Source organism: Haliotis asinina, chromosome 8 (assembly GCF_037392515.1).
Source record: "Haliotis asinina isolate JCU_RB_2024 chromosome 8, JCU_Hal_asi_v2, whole genome shotgun sequence".
In the NCBI taxonomy this organism is placed as follows: Eukaryota; Metazoa; Mollusca; class Gastropoda; order Lepetellida; family Haliotidae; genus Haliotis; species Haliotis asinina.
The window spans coordinates 50,362,435-50,376,054 of NC_090287.1; the positions used below are offsets into that span (position 1 = coordinate 50,362,435).

Genomic DNA, 13,620 nt, shown 5'->3' on the forward strand with positions numbered 1-13,620 from the left:
TCCAATGAAGCTAACACTTATAGGATGAAGAATGAGGATATTGACACTTTAAGGTTACTGCCGATAGCTCAAATACAGTCATCCCTCGCAATAAACCGCAGGGTAATCTGTGGCTCCCATGAAAAGGTTGTACTGCGATCACACCCCTTCACGAAATCAAAAAATAGCTCATCAACAAATCCGCTGCTGCGCTCTTAAAACATACGTAAACTAGTGAAATTCAGTGCGGATGGCAACTGACAGTGTTTATCGTACATATCCATTGTGTTTCACATGCTTAAAACATGCAGGGTTTTCTCAATAATAATAGTACCAACATCGTAGCAGTAACTTATGAAAGACAAGACATGCTATCAGTTGAGTTACGACAAGTACTTACAATGTTTGCTGTGATGCAACACACTGCGCTTTAGCGCGGCAAGACACAGTCATCCCAGGATGTATGGTGCCAGAAACCACATTTTATTTGATTAAATTCAATCCCAATTTTATTTATTGAAACTGTTGACAGAAACAACGGAAACACCGTGAGAGCATTACCTCATTCCATACGCGTACAACTTCCGCTTACCTCATTCGTGAGGGTCCATTTTTTGCGCCTACCCCGATAGCACCAATTTCACATTATTCTTAGCAGTCACCAACAGATTACAGTCTCGTAATCCATGGAATCCGAGATCTGCGTTAATGACTCATTGAAGTCAGTTTCAACAATTAAATTTTTTTAATTCACGTGAATATACGTCTTTGGTAACAGGTAGTGATTTTTGATTGCAAAGTTTCCCATACATATATATATTTTCATTTTCAAAGTTTGTTTATTTTCACCTTCAATGATACGATATATTTTTACTGGACCCAATTCACGAAACAGCAGTTTTGTTATGTCCTTGGAATATACGATCTAACTCGGCCTTTGTTCCACATTATGTAATGTGTACTATAACACGGATGTCTAATAACACTAGGGGTCATCTGTGGACCCTATGACCAGCGTTATGGCGAGGGAGGACTGTATCTATGATTCCTGAGACTTTATCTTCAGCATTCCAGTTGGCAACCAAGTTTCAGCAACAACATATGCCACCTTTTAACGCTCGTCGTTTTCCTCTTCACCACATGAAGCCCCTTCTCAGAGCACCAAACATAGCTGAATCATACAATCGACCTTTCTACTATTCAACATAGTTGACGATCTTAATCTACACATAAAGGCATGTTATATCCCAGATGCTCACAACATCATGGCCGACGCATTATCATGTCCTCTACTCCCATCCCTGTCAGAATGGATGCTTCATTGAGAGGTGTTTTGTCTAAATAGTCAGACCTTTGGATCACCACAAATAGATCTACATGCCACGAAATTCAACAAACAACAACACTTGTATCACCGGTATCAGATCTGCTAGCAAGAGCAACAGATGTTCTCAACATACTGTGGGAAGGACGGAATATATAGATTGGAATAATCTTCTCGTCCATCCACACACCAAACAGGTGCACAGAAATCCATCTGCCTTCTGACTTCACGTATGGACCTGTTTAAAACATAGAGGATACTCTATGAGGGCAGCAAAAGCTTTATGGAAATCCACTCACACCTTGTATGATGACAAGTGGAAATGGTTTGAGACATACGCCAGAAAGAAAGGATTCATCTCTATGAAGGCTACCCATCCTCAAATTGTGGATTACCTATGTCATTTACAACATTCCAGAAAGGTTCTACATGATCTTCATACTTGGCAGTCCTCAGCTCAGTTACCATGGAAACAGGTATCAAGTTGACTAAAGTACCTGAGCTACTTGCCTTATAACTCTCCTTCTAGTTAGAAGACCAACAACACAGGTTTAGAACTCCAGCTTGGGGTTCAAACATTATACTCCAACATCTCACAAGTGATGTGTACGAGCCGCTAGACCGGACTGCTGGCTCAGAAGACGGTGTTTCTGCTTGCCTTGGCTACAGCGGCATGAATGTCAGAAATTCATGCTCTAGACTTCAGTCGCACGAGACGTGATTCAAGTCGTCAAGAGACAATACATCTTTGTCTAAGATGGGATTTTATTGGGAAGAATCAACTGTCAGGTCAACAGGATAGACAATTCCACACACTGGCATTATCCTCAGTCCTAGGGCCTCATGATACTCAAGACCAATCATTATGCCCAGTCAGAACACTGAAGATATATCTCACATATACCAGGTCTAGAAGACAATGTTTCAAGCGCCTATTTATCCCTATATCTGCTGAGACACCTACGGAACTATCCCGCAATACTATCTCAGTGTGGAGCAGAGCTGTTATACTGAGGGCCCATAAAGAAGCAGGACTGGAACCTCCACGAGCCTCCAACCCACATGAAGTCAGAGCCTTGGCCTTTACACTAGTGCTACATGGGAATTGCTCGCTATCAACTATAATGGAGGGCTGCTTTTGGAAGTCAAACACTCTGTTTGCCAATCATTATCTACAAGACATAGCCATGGAAGACGTCACTGGCATTCATCAGTTTGGGCCTCTTGTCGTTACACAGCAACTAACGGTTCCTCAAAGTCACTGAGTTTGCTCACCCATTTATCACATGACTTGTGGAGACCAGACACTGTGCAGAGTATATGGTTGAAAGTCCATGTGCACGTCTCAAGCAGACTGGCATGAGTGATAGGGACCCTGTACTCGTAAAGAAGATACTTGTACATGAAGAAGGGTTGCAACTAGTCTTGATTATGGCATCTTGACATTCAGTTGTATTGGATACAAGCAGGATGCTAGTTAATCTAGATATTATCATGTTCCAGTCACAAAGCCTTCTTCAGAAGACAAGTTCAACTAGATGTGATCCCCCCGGAAAGTTACATATGAATATTGGAAGAACAGGACTGAATTATCGTCGCTACAAGTTCTGGTTGTGTGGGGAATATCGGACGTATTTGACAGCCAGAAGAATCCAGCACTGCCTGACCCACTGCTGTTTCTGGAGGATTCTGTAAGCAATTAAGCATGAGTCAGGTTAAGGAAAAATATGTAATTTTATGAATAAAATTGATATTTTATACTTATCCTGGCTCATGACATAAGCCCTGCCAGCTGCCCCTCTCAGGCACTCTGAATTCTAGTATTCTCGTGTCGAGTGATTTTGTTTCAAGAGAGTGACAAGCATGGCAGGTCATGTGACCTTTTTGGTGCGAAAGGGAGGCTTCCAGTGGGTGAATGCATTTTACATCCACTTCTTTTAAAAGGGAACTTCAAGGGATTCCAGGTGTTCCATTACCTTCACAGGGAGGAGGAGATAAGCAATTAAGTATGAGTCAGGATAAGTATAAAATATCAGTTTTATCCAGAAAATTACATTATTTACTATTGCTGAAGAATGATATCACATACCACTGGTAAGCTTGTCCATGTAAGTAGGCAGACCTGACATAGTGATGTAGTGAATTTTACAATAATGGATACTAGTATACATCAGGAGGCACTGGGTTTTACATGGAATGTCAGAAATGTGACTGTTAACTTTCTTTAGTTGTTTACTCACCCCAGAGCTGAGAATGAGGAATGATTACATACTAATAGTATGTTTTACAAAGTGTAAGTAATATGTTTTACAAAGTGTAAGTTATATGTTTTACAAAGTGTTTTTGTTTGTATTTTAGTGATTTATAATCATGTCATGAATATATTGAAAATACTGTTTTGTGTTGACAGTGGGAGTTGTTCCGCCTCCCAGAACTGGAATACTATGATGCTCTGCTTGTCCGACTGTGCAAGGAAGACCTGAAGAAAATTGTTATGACATATGAAGCATATCGGGGTGCCTTGTATCGAGAACTAGAACGGAGAAAGGAGGAACGACAGCGAGAACAGCAGCAGGAACGTCAACAAGAACAACAGCAACCGCAACAGCAACAGCCACAGCAGCAGCTAAGAATGCTCACACAGAACATTGAAACTAAAGTATAGTATTGTAGAAAATTTAATTTATTGGTGTATTTTATCTTTAAATTAAAAGTTACTAGATATTTCATAAAGAAATGAACCTGTTTTTAGTAGTGATGATATGGCACTTGAAATGTTGATCATTTCACTTTATGCTGACCCTTTTTAAGAATATTATTATGTACTGATGATTAATTGAAACCTCATAAGGTTATTGTTGTTATTTTTCAAGTAATTTGATTTAAAAAAATAATAATGTCTGTTTGAATGGTTGATACTGTGTGAAAATTTCAAGCTAATAATGCTACTTGTCAAGTATGTAAAAGGTATGTTATGTGAAATGTTAGATTAAAGTCATAGAATGTATATTTATAGGTATTGAGGATTGTATGCTATGCTAATTCATCAACACAGAATTCATATGACAGAGTTATCAGTTAGATACTGATACTTACATTTGCAGACAGAATAATACAGAGGGCTTAATGCTTATGACCATTTTCGTGGAAATACTCATGTGGTGGGCTGAGGGATTAGTACTCTTTAAATGCCTTTGGTATATGCATCTCTATATCTTAAGCTGTTTTGTGTTAATGATGTTGTGTACTCTTGACCAAGTCATGATTGTCATGCACTCACATACACACTCACTTATTTATTCATTTGCTGTAAACTAGGATGGGGTCTCAGGGGTTACGGGTAGATAAATGCGTTTGCATTTTCTTGTCATGCTAAAGACATTATTTCAGTGTCACAGATGGGTTAAATTTGTCAAGCATTTTCCTGTTGGTTTGAATATTTCTAAAGGTAACCTTTCTCAGTTCTTGCCTACTATGTCTCACAAGCACATATGTTGCATTAAGAATAGCAATTTGTTGGAAAAGGTTGGTTCAGACATGTTTGAAAATAAACATGTTAAGAGGATAAAAACAAGTTTGACCAACATTGCTTACACTACTTCTTCAGTTGAAGGACATAGACAAATAGTCTATGTATACTACCAACTAAAAATTAGGGAACTGATGAAATGACAGTGAATGTGAAATTGCTCTGTATGTCCACTAAATCAAATTTGGGCACGGGTGCAGGGTTGATGACATACACCCTTCAACCAAGAATGTCCCATAGATGTTCAACTGGGGACAGGTCTGGGGACTTAGAGGGATGACATCCTTGAATATTGCCAAAAACACCATTTTCAGCGACTGTTTACTCACCGCTGTCATGGTTGTACGTAAGCCGTGTGCATCACCTGGAAGCGAGTGTAAGCTAAATAGCATTCGGAATCGTTCGGGTATGAACCTTTTCGAGATAAAAAGTTCAAAAGGTATGTGCACTTTCTCGATTTGGTAAGCTGATTGGTCAATCTCAAAGGTTACCTGACGCGACCTCCCATAAGGTTTTGTTAGACTCAGTGATGGAGTGTAACGAAAAGTACTGAGACTGTTTACTTAGACTGCATTAAATTAAGATTTGTTCTGATGTCTGATTTTCTGTCCATCAAAAATCTGATGAAAACTGCAGAAGAGGTAGCATAAAAAAAACCCTGTAGAAGCTTTGATCATCCATCTGAAGTGAATGGTGCCCAGAGCATATTAGCAAATCAGATATCAGCTTTATGAAACAATTTATCTTATTTTTAAATGGGGTACATAAAAGGGGATTGTAGGCAGTGCTACTATTTGATGTTGGAGAAATTAGACCACCACTGAACGAAATTTTGTATGGTATTTTTTTTTTCAAAAATATGACACAACCAATAGTTATAAATATCCTTTTATATTCACAGCATAGCTTGCTTGATACTGTTTTCCATTCTGAACTGTAAGTTCATATATTTTTGTTGTTTAGACTCAGGAGAGGAAAATGCAGTCTTGAATGTTTCGTCATACTAATGAGAATTTAGAAGTCTTCTTGATGTTTGTTGGATCAGAAAGTTCACCTTCTGTGAACTCTCCTATGGAGTGTGTGTCATGTCTTGACAGAACATTTATAGAACATGATTATCAAGTTAGTGTACTGAATGATGGTTCCACTTGCGAGCTCCATTTCATTCAATTTGTTGTATAGTATAATGATACCAATTAATATTGATGGTTTCTTAAAATTGCCTCACCAGCAATCGTTTTTAACTTTTGTAACCTGGCCTGAAGTGCCCAGACTCCAGTGTGAGTGTGCAGTGCCATGTTCCTGTTTCCCATTTATGGCAGTTACCAAAACAGGCGACTTATTCCAAGCAGCAACCAACTTATGAATTGTAATGTGAAAACTAATATACCCCTGTGGAGTATGCAAAATCAAACATTATCAGCTTCAGTTTGGCCACACTGGTACATATGTTTCTGTTTCCATTAGCTGACCAGTGTCTGATCTTCACACTAGAGGTCTGTCTATACATTTCTGGCCTGATTCCTATGGACAGTTTATATGTATGCAAACAAGATGATCCCACCTAAATAACAGTTCACATCAATTTTGAAAACATTTTGTTACATCTTTTTCAGTGAGTATGTTGCATTAATTATATATTTGTGAATATGAAGATTGATCAGTGAGAAAGCCAGTATAATTATTAGCTGATTTTCATCAATAGTATCTGAAAATGGAGCATGAAGGCATTACACACTTGAATGGAATGCAACACAGACAAATTTCAACCAACTTGAATTGAACCAAACTGGATGTACACCATTGAATCCATCTCTTTGTTGCTATGGGGTGAAAATAATGGTATATGCGAACACCATAATAATTTTCATGCGACTGGGACACAAGAGCAAGAGATCCTTTGCTACATTTTTTCCACCAGACGTCTTTGTACTTTGAAATCAGCTGTAGTTTTATTAACCTTTTCTTTGTGATTAATATTTTCATTCTGTCTTTTTGAGACTGGCATAGGTCACAGATTAATTTTCCGTATTATAGGTTCACAATTTTTTATATATTATAAATTGTGTAGCTTGAGTTCATACTTCAATAGTATTCTTTAATGTTATTTTATTGCAGATTTATTTTTTTGTCATTTCTTTGAGGGCAACATATGAAAGTAGTTTTTCAACAGTGTACAGTAATTGTCAAACTGTCTGGAGTACAGCAATTCCTATTGCTGATTCTCATAATACTGCTATCAGCCATTGTTTACAAGATTACATTTGAGGAATTAAACAAACGCAGGGTGCTTGTCCACCCATAATCCATCCTCCTCAAACCAGACTGTTCAGTAGCCTACCTCCAAGGCTAGCTTCTACCTATGCCTTTTCAGGCATACTTAAAATAGTGAACCCTTGTCTGTGTGTAAGAGTTGATGGCATATTGTAAGTATGCATAATCCAATCAAAGAATGTTTCACAAATTAACATCTCTTAATATGCAGTTGCTGCTATAACAACAGCCATCTGACATTGCATTGAAAGTATTCTGAAAATTTGCAAAATGGTTTAAAGTTTTCAATCAGCATGCCTAAGCACCTTTATTCATTTGGCTCATGACCCAATCAATTGAATAATTTTTGCACTAACATGATGTGGTATTTTTGGATGTTTTCAAAATTTCATTTTGCCAGGCTTTGCACTATTACTTGACAATGTGCAGTGCATGCATTCCAATGTTACTACAAAAACACAAAACAGCAGTATTATGTATCCTTAAGGTGATAATCTCTCATCAATCTATCAAGATACTACTGTCAACACTAATCATGTGAAATGAAAGTTAATATCAAATGGTTCAAAACAGCATGAGGTCTTTTGATGAGGTCTTTTGATATTCTTTGGTTCAAATTATTTGATGTTATTACTTTAGTTACAATCAAACCATTAAAGGTTTATTTTAAGGCATTTTGTTAGTAAGTGTTTGATACGCTTGGGCAGATCTTTTCATTTGAGAGACTTTTTACAATAAACATAAATGTATATAACACCTGAAGACTAGGGAACATGTGTACACTTTTTGGTCTTTCACATGTGTTTTTTGGTCATTTATCAAACCTGTATGTTTCAGGGATTGAAGTTCCTTTACAATCTGTGGAATGCGCACAATGATGCATTCAAATGCTGCTCATTGATAGTTCACCATCCAGATGTTCTGATTAAGGTTATAGTGATGAGGGGTGTCATACAATATTTTCTTCATGTTTACACGCTTGGACAACAGTTGAACATTGCTCTCTGTATTTGTATATTTTGTCTGTTTCTACATGCAACATGCAGATAACTACACATCTTATTGAACTATTTGGAAGATACCACAAGTGTCTGCTTCAGATTTGGTCTAAAGACCATTATCTGTTGCTCCAGGTGTGAAGATTAGAGGCTGAGGAAGCAGTTGAAAGCATTGTCAAAATAACTATTGGCATGGAATAGTTCAAAAACATGTCATTTGATAATCAATCCTGGTTTTTACCTGTTCCTTGTTCCTTCCTGATGTATAATGCAGGAAGCGATGTATTAATATGTCTTGTTTGTGTAGTAAAATATATCAGCTGTGCTTAACTTTTGTCCATGTGTATAGAAATAGCTGCAGAGTGATTCAGTTGTTATCCTTCAGTGGAATTACATTGAAGGACAACATTGTGAACTCAAGATTGTTATGTTCTCCCACCTCAAGTTTTCCTTCATCTGATTTCGTACAAGATGTTTTCATTTGCATATGGTTCTGTCTGGCCAGATTAGGGTAAAACTGACAAACTGTTGATTTGGTGTATAAAGAATCAAGGGAAACAGGACTGTAAGATCCAATTGTCATGACGGTGTTTGGAGTATTTGGCTAGATGTCAGATGAAAGCTTGACACATTTCTCCAGAGAAGGATATAATGAGATGGGACTACTATGTATGGTGTAGAATCAAAATATCTTCAACCTTTAAACATCCATGCTTTAAGGTCCAAGTATTTCAAACTGGTCAGTCATTGTTTGGATACATTGTAGATATTAGTATGGAGTAGTAGTTATGCTGTTTGTTGACAAGTAAAGAGTAAAGTAAAGTAAAGACAACAAAAAATATGATTCATATTTCCTGACAGTGCTATTTTGCCACTTCTGTTAGCTTTGCCTTTGCCTTTGCCTTTGCCTTTGCCTTTTAACACTTGTAATTTTCAAAACTGTTTGCAGGAATCTGTCCCTGGAAAAGAGGGGGAAAAAGTTTGTTCATATTTGAACTATTTAGTTTACTCTTAAGAAAATTACACAAATGTAACAAACTCAGGAACTTATTGTCAGTCTTTTTAAATGTAGGTTGTTTCTGTAAAGATCCGTTTTTGCATGTCCAGTGCTTCTAAAAGTTTATATCAATACAATGGAATCATCATTCAGGGAACAGTCTTGTTGTCTTTGATAAACCAATGTGAATCTGAAGTTTTATGCTGTTATCCTTTATGAACCACCAACAGGCTTCATGGAAAATATTGTGGCTTTATCCTGCAAAGAAATGCAGGAGCATTATTTTCATCAAATATTTGGATAATGCTCTGACTTTCGGAGATGATATTTGTACTGTGCAGTAATTACCCTAATTTGGTTGATGGGGGAATAAGAGAATACTCTGATGTGAAGGAAGGCTGGCCACAAATTGATAGTGCACTTATGTCTCCTAGTGGCCGGTTCATCAGGAGAATGTATAAGTGGTGATGCTGCGTATATTAGTCAGAGAAATACAAAGCATGTTTCTGTTGGGCATCAGTCAACAACATCTTGTAGCATGTTTTGTAAAAGAAAAATAAAAAGAAGTATTTCTTGTTTTACAGATTGTCTTGATCAATAGCCCAGAAGGATTGAAACGAAAACTATTGATTGTATTGTTTTTATTTAAACAATTAAAATGATGTGTTTATAGAATCACATTTACAACATGTTTTGCCCTAGTAAGTGTATTATATATGACAAATTTGTCAAGGACTATAATCCATTGAAATAAAGTAACTTTAAAATGCCAGTTTGTACATGATGTCAAGATTAGATTTTTGTACTGTGTGTAAATATTATATGCATATCTTTGCATTACAGCAGTTATTGAAGCTGTTTTAAGGATTTGGTAGTTCTGCGGGCAGAACTAATTTTTATACTTTAGATGAGAATTGTATGGTATTTTTTCAACTCCCAATATGTATCCACCCACATTAGTGAAAATGTTTGGGTGTCATGTAACTCTCTTACCTAGCAGTGCAATTGTGTTGTATTTTATTCTTGTTGAACGTGCAGCAGAGTGATGTTTGCTTGGACGGTTGTACTGTGGTCACAACTCAGTGTTTCTATGAACTTTGTTTCACAGGGATTAAATAAGATCTTGGAAAAATCACAATGTTCCTTAGATTTTCCTCAATAACTGTTTACAGTCATGTTTCATGATTCCACATATATGTTTTATATATATGTGAATATTATAAAGACATCCTCTTTAGGTATGTGTTCGATAAGTTTGTTGGATCAACATAAACTTCACCCTTAATCAGATGTTTTGAATATCACAAAGTTGAGAATTAGTTATAAACCATATAGAATTAGGCTTAGGGGAATCTGGTGCTTTTCAGTCAGTATTCTTTTTCATTTCAAATTTGCTCTACTACCTATTGCTTCCCTTGGTGTGTCAAGATAGGATTCATCGGCATCACAAATAATTCAACAAACGCAGTCAGGCTAGCATTTTGTCTACATCGAATGTTTGTGGTGTGTTTTAGGTGCTGCTCTGAGGTGAGGCATTTCCTTTCATGCTTATGTATAATAATAATAATTATAATAACACTAAGGCCAAAGAAATTGAATTTCTAGATTACAGAGCTTTGTTTAATAAGTACCTCCAGGCAGGAGGGTACAAAAGTGTTAATTTTGCATATTGTCATATGTCTTGTGTATAATTCATACCCTCCTCCTAGGGTTTTCAGTTTATGTCAGAAATAATTATCACCTTTTGCTTAAGATGAGAGAACAAAGGTTGTTAAAATATCAATGTAAATGTACAATTTGATATAAAAGGTGATTAGGCATGACTATGTAAGATTTTGGGGGGTTACTTATCTTAACATTGCCTCGCAGGTCTGTAACTCAAGTGATTACATTGATCTGATTTGGTGATCAGTTGTGTCGTTGTTAGTGGCTATGTTTGATTAGTCACCAGCCTGTTTGATGTAACCATGTCTGAATGACATTTTGCTATTATCCTTCATTTACTGGACATGATAACATTACAAATTATTTATAGTTATGTGGGTTGGTAATCAAATCATTTTTTGGAAATGGTGCAGATGATATGAATTTCAGGAAAACAAAAAAAATTAGCCTTAGGTAAGATTTGTTGTACAAATGCTGATTTTGCAGAAAACAATATAGCACTCATTCCCAAACCATTGTTATATTTTGCATGAATACAGAAAGTGGAATACCTGTTCTCTCCCTATATTTTGTAATTTTATGTAGTTGGCTAGTTTTAGATTTCATCATGCCAACACCTGGTGCTCAACTCTCAGATTGGTACAATGTCTGAAGCCCATTGTCATGGTCAGTCTTGCTGTTTTTGAGATTGTAAAAATATTGCTAAAAGCAGTGTCACATTCTACTCACAGACACACTCACGTAACACATCTATTTTGTACAGTGTCTGGCTATATAACTAACCCAGCTTCAAAATGACCATGTAATTTCATTCACAATTTTCACCCAGACCATGTACCACTTACAGCTTGTAGACTGGCCATGTCTGTGATGTGCAGTAGTGTGTGTTGCCACCAAGTCATTTGTCTGTACCCACTTTGCAATCGCTGTAGGTACTTACCATTCCAGTTACAATGAGGTTCTGTCCCAACGACTAACACAACCTGTTATCAACTGTATACAAACCTACAATTTTCTGGGAGAAATTAATGAGTGTGTGTGAGAATTTTATATCCTAATGTCACAGAATTGTTTACATCTATGGAAGTACTGTTCTCATTGTTAGCTGAAGAACATGATTCATTTCATAGAGCAATCAGGCAATACAACTGCTTTTGTCTCTATTGAGTTATGGCGGCATGACAGTCGTACTGTAAGATTGCTTTGTGGAATACACTCTGTAGAAAGTCATGATAGTTACCTGGTTTTCCTCTGAGATGAGATTACTTAGCAGTTGATGAAAAATGATTAATATTGGTAAAAGAAGGCAAACAAATTATGTTTTTTAGTGATTCAAACTATTCTTTCCAAAATAAAGTCGTAGCTTCATCTAGCCTAAGACATTTTACACTTTGCAATTCAGTATTAAAATCTGGAACATTTTAAGAGAACATCCAGCAAGACAGCATATGGTGCAACAATATTGCCATGCAGCACCATCATGGTATTTGCAGTAGGACAGGTACTGGGGATGTTTAATGTGTCAGTGTGGTTGGTCACTGTTACCTACATGTTGCAACAAGTAGCATAAGCTACACTATCAGGGCTGTTAGGTGGAAAAGCTTGACCCTATAACTGTGTTATTTGTATAGAGATGTTCGTAAGTTGTAGATCTTTGCCACAAATATCTTGGTTCAGAATAAAGAGATTTTGTTGTTAACATGGTTGATGTTGTCCTTTTTAGTGCTTATTGTCCTAAACAGATATATTGAGGACACATGTGCTGTATCCTTGGAACTTGACAAGTTTGAAATGGGGAACACAAGGAGGCACAGTCATATAAGGTGACAGCAATTATGTTATGGTGTGCACACAGTGTATATCTGAATACATGACATTTTATAGATAGTATGCACACTATTTTTTAATGTTTATTCTTCAGTAAAGGTCAACAACAATATCTTCAAAGACTGCTTAACATAAACAAAACTGTAGACAGTTTGAAATCTGTGAAATGGTTCAGTGCAAGGATGCTACAGAAGGAGAGCTCATTCTAATAATGTGTATGTTAGGTGTTGTCTAATAGGTTTTTGGTTGATGGAAACAAAATAGAATTGTTTACTTGATTAGCCACATAATGTATGTTTATAATAACCAGAGGTACATGTCTTACAAAAGTATTTCAAAGTATATCTATTAGAAGCATACCCAACCTTGGACTGTTTGATATCTTTGTTTATACAACTGTTAGAGTTTATATGAGCCATTTATTTACATTCAGTTGTAATTCAGTTGCGTCCACATCCATGGCATTGATTTTTCTGTTTGTGTAATCTCTACTTGGTAAAACACTCTGTGTTGCTTACCCTTTTTTTATAGGTTATCAGTATGTAGTACACCTGGAATAAAACGGTCAAGTAACAGTAAACAGATGTTGTGTCCCACAGCCTGTCCCAACCTAGCTGGACACAGGGTGATGGGCACATGATCTCAACTAGTCATGTGAACAGCCTGACCGATCATGGTTTGAATGTAATGAGAATAGTTTGTAGGCATTTCATGAATGTTTTTGTTGTTAGTATACAGTTGAAACTAGTTTAATTTAACCTGTTTAACCTGAATGTACTGACATCTGAAACTTATCCTCCAGATGTCAGCTGTCACAGCACATAAAAACATTAATTTATCCAGAAAAGATGGCCTTTCGAGAACCTTGGGCTCAACTACATAATTTGTGTTACACATCTCAAGTTGGTATTTGTTATGTGACAATGTCAAAGCTGTAAATTAATATACTTATGACAAGACTGTCACTTTGTCAAGAGGACTCTTTAGGACTCGGCTGATTTCTTATTTGTGCTCTGCTTGACAAGGT

General features: G+C 36.7%; 1 protein-coding gene across 1 annotated transcript in view; it reads left to right on the forward strand.

Moving 5' to 3' along the window:
* LOC137294265 (protein salvador homolog 1-like) overlaps positions 1 to 4,135 on the forward strand; it is a 28,387-nt gene extending 24,252 nt beyond the window's left edge. The window contains exon 7 of the mRNA XM_067825272.1: positions 3,714 to 4,135. Within this exon, the coding sequence (XP_067681373.1) occupies positions 3,714 to 3,968 (255 nt within the window). The 3' untranslated portion in view covers positions 3,969 to 4,135. The remainder of the gene's footprint in view (positions 1 to 3,713) is intronic.
* Positions 4,136 to 13,620: the final 9,485 nt, after the last annotated feature.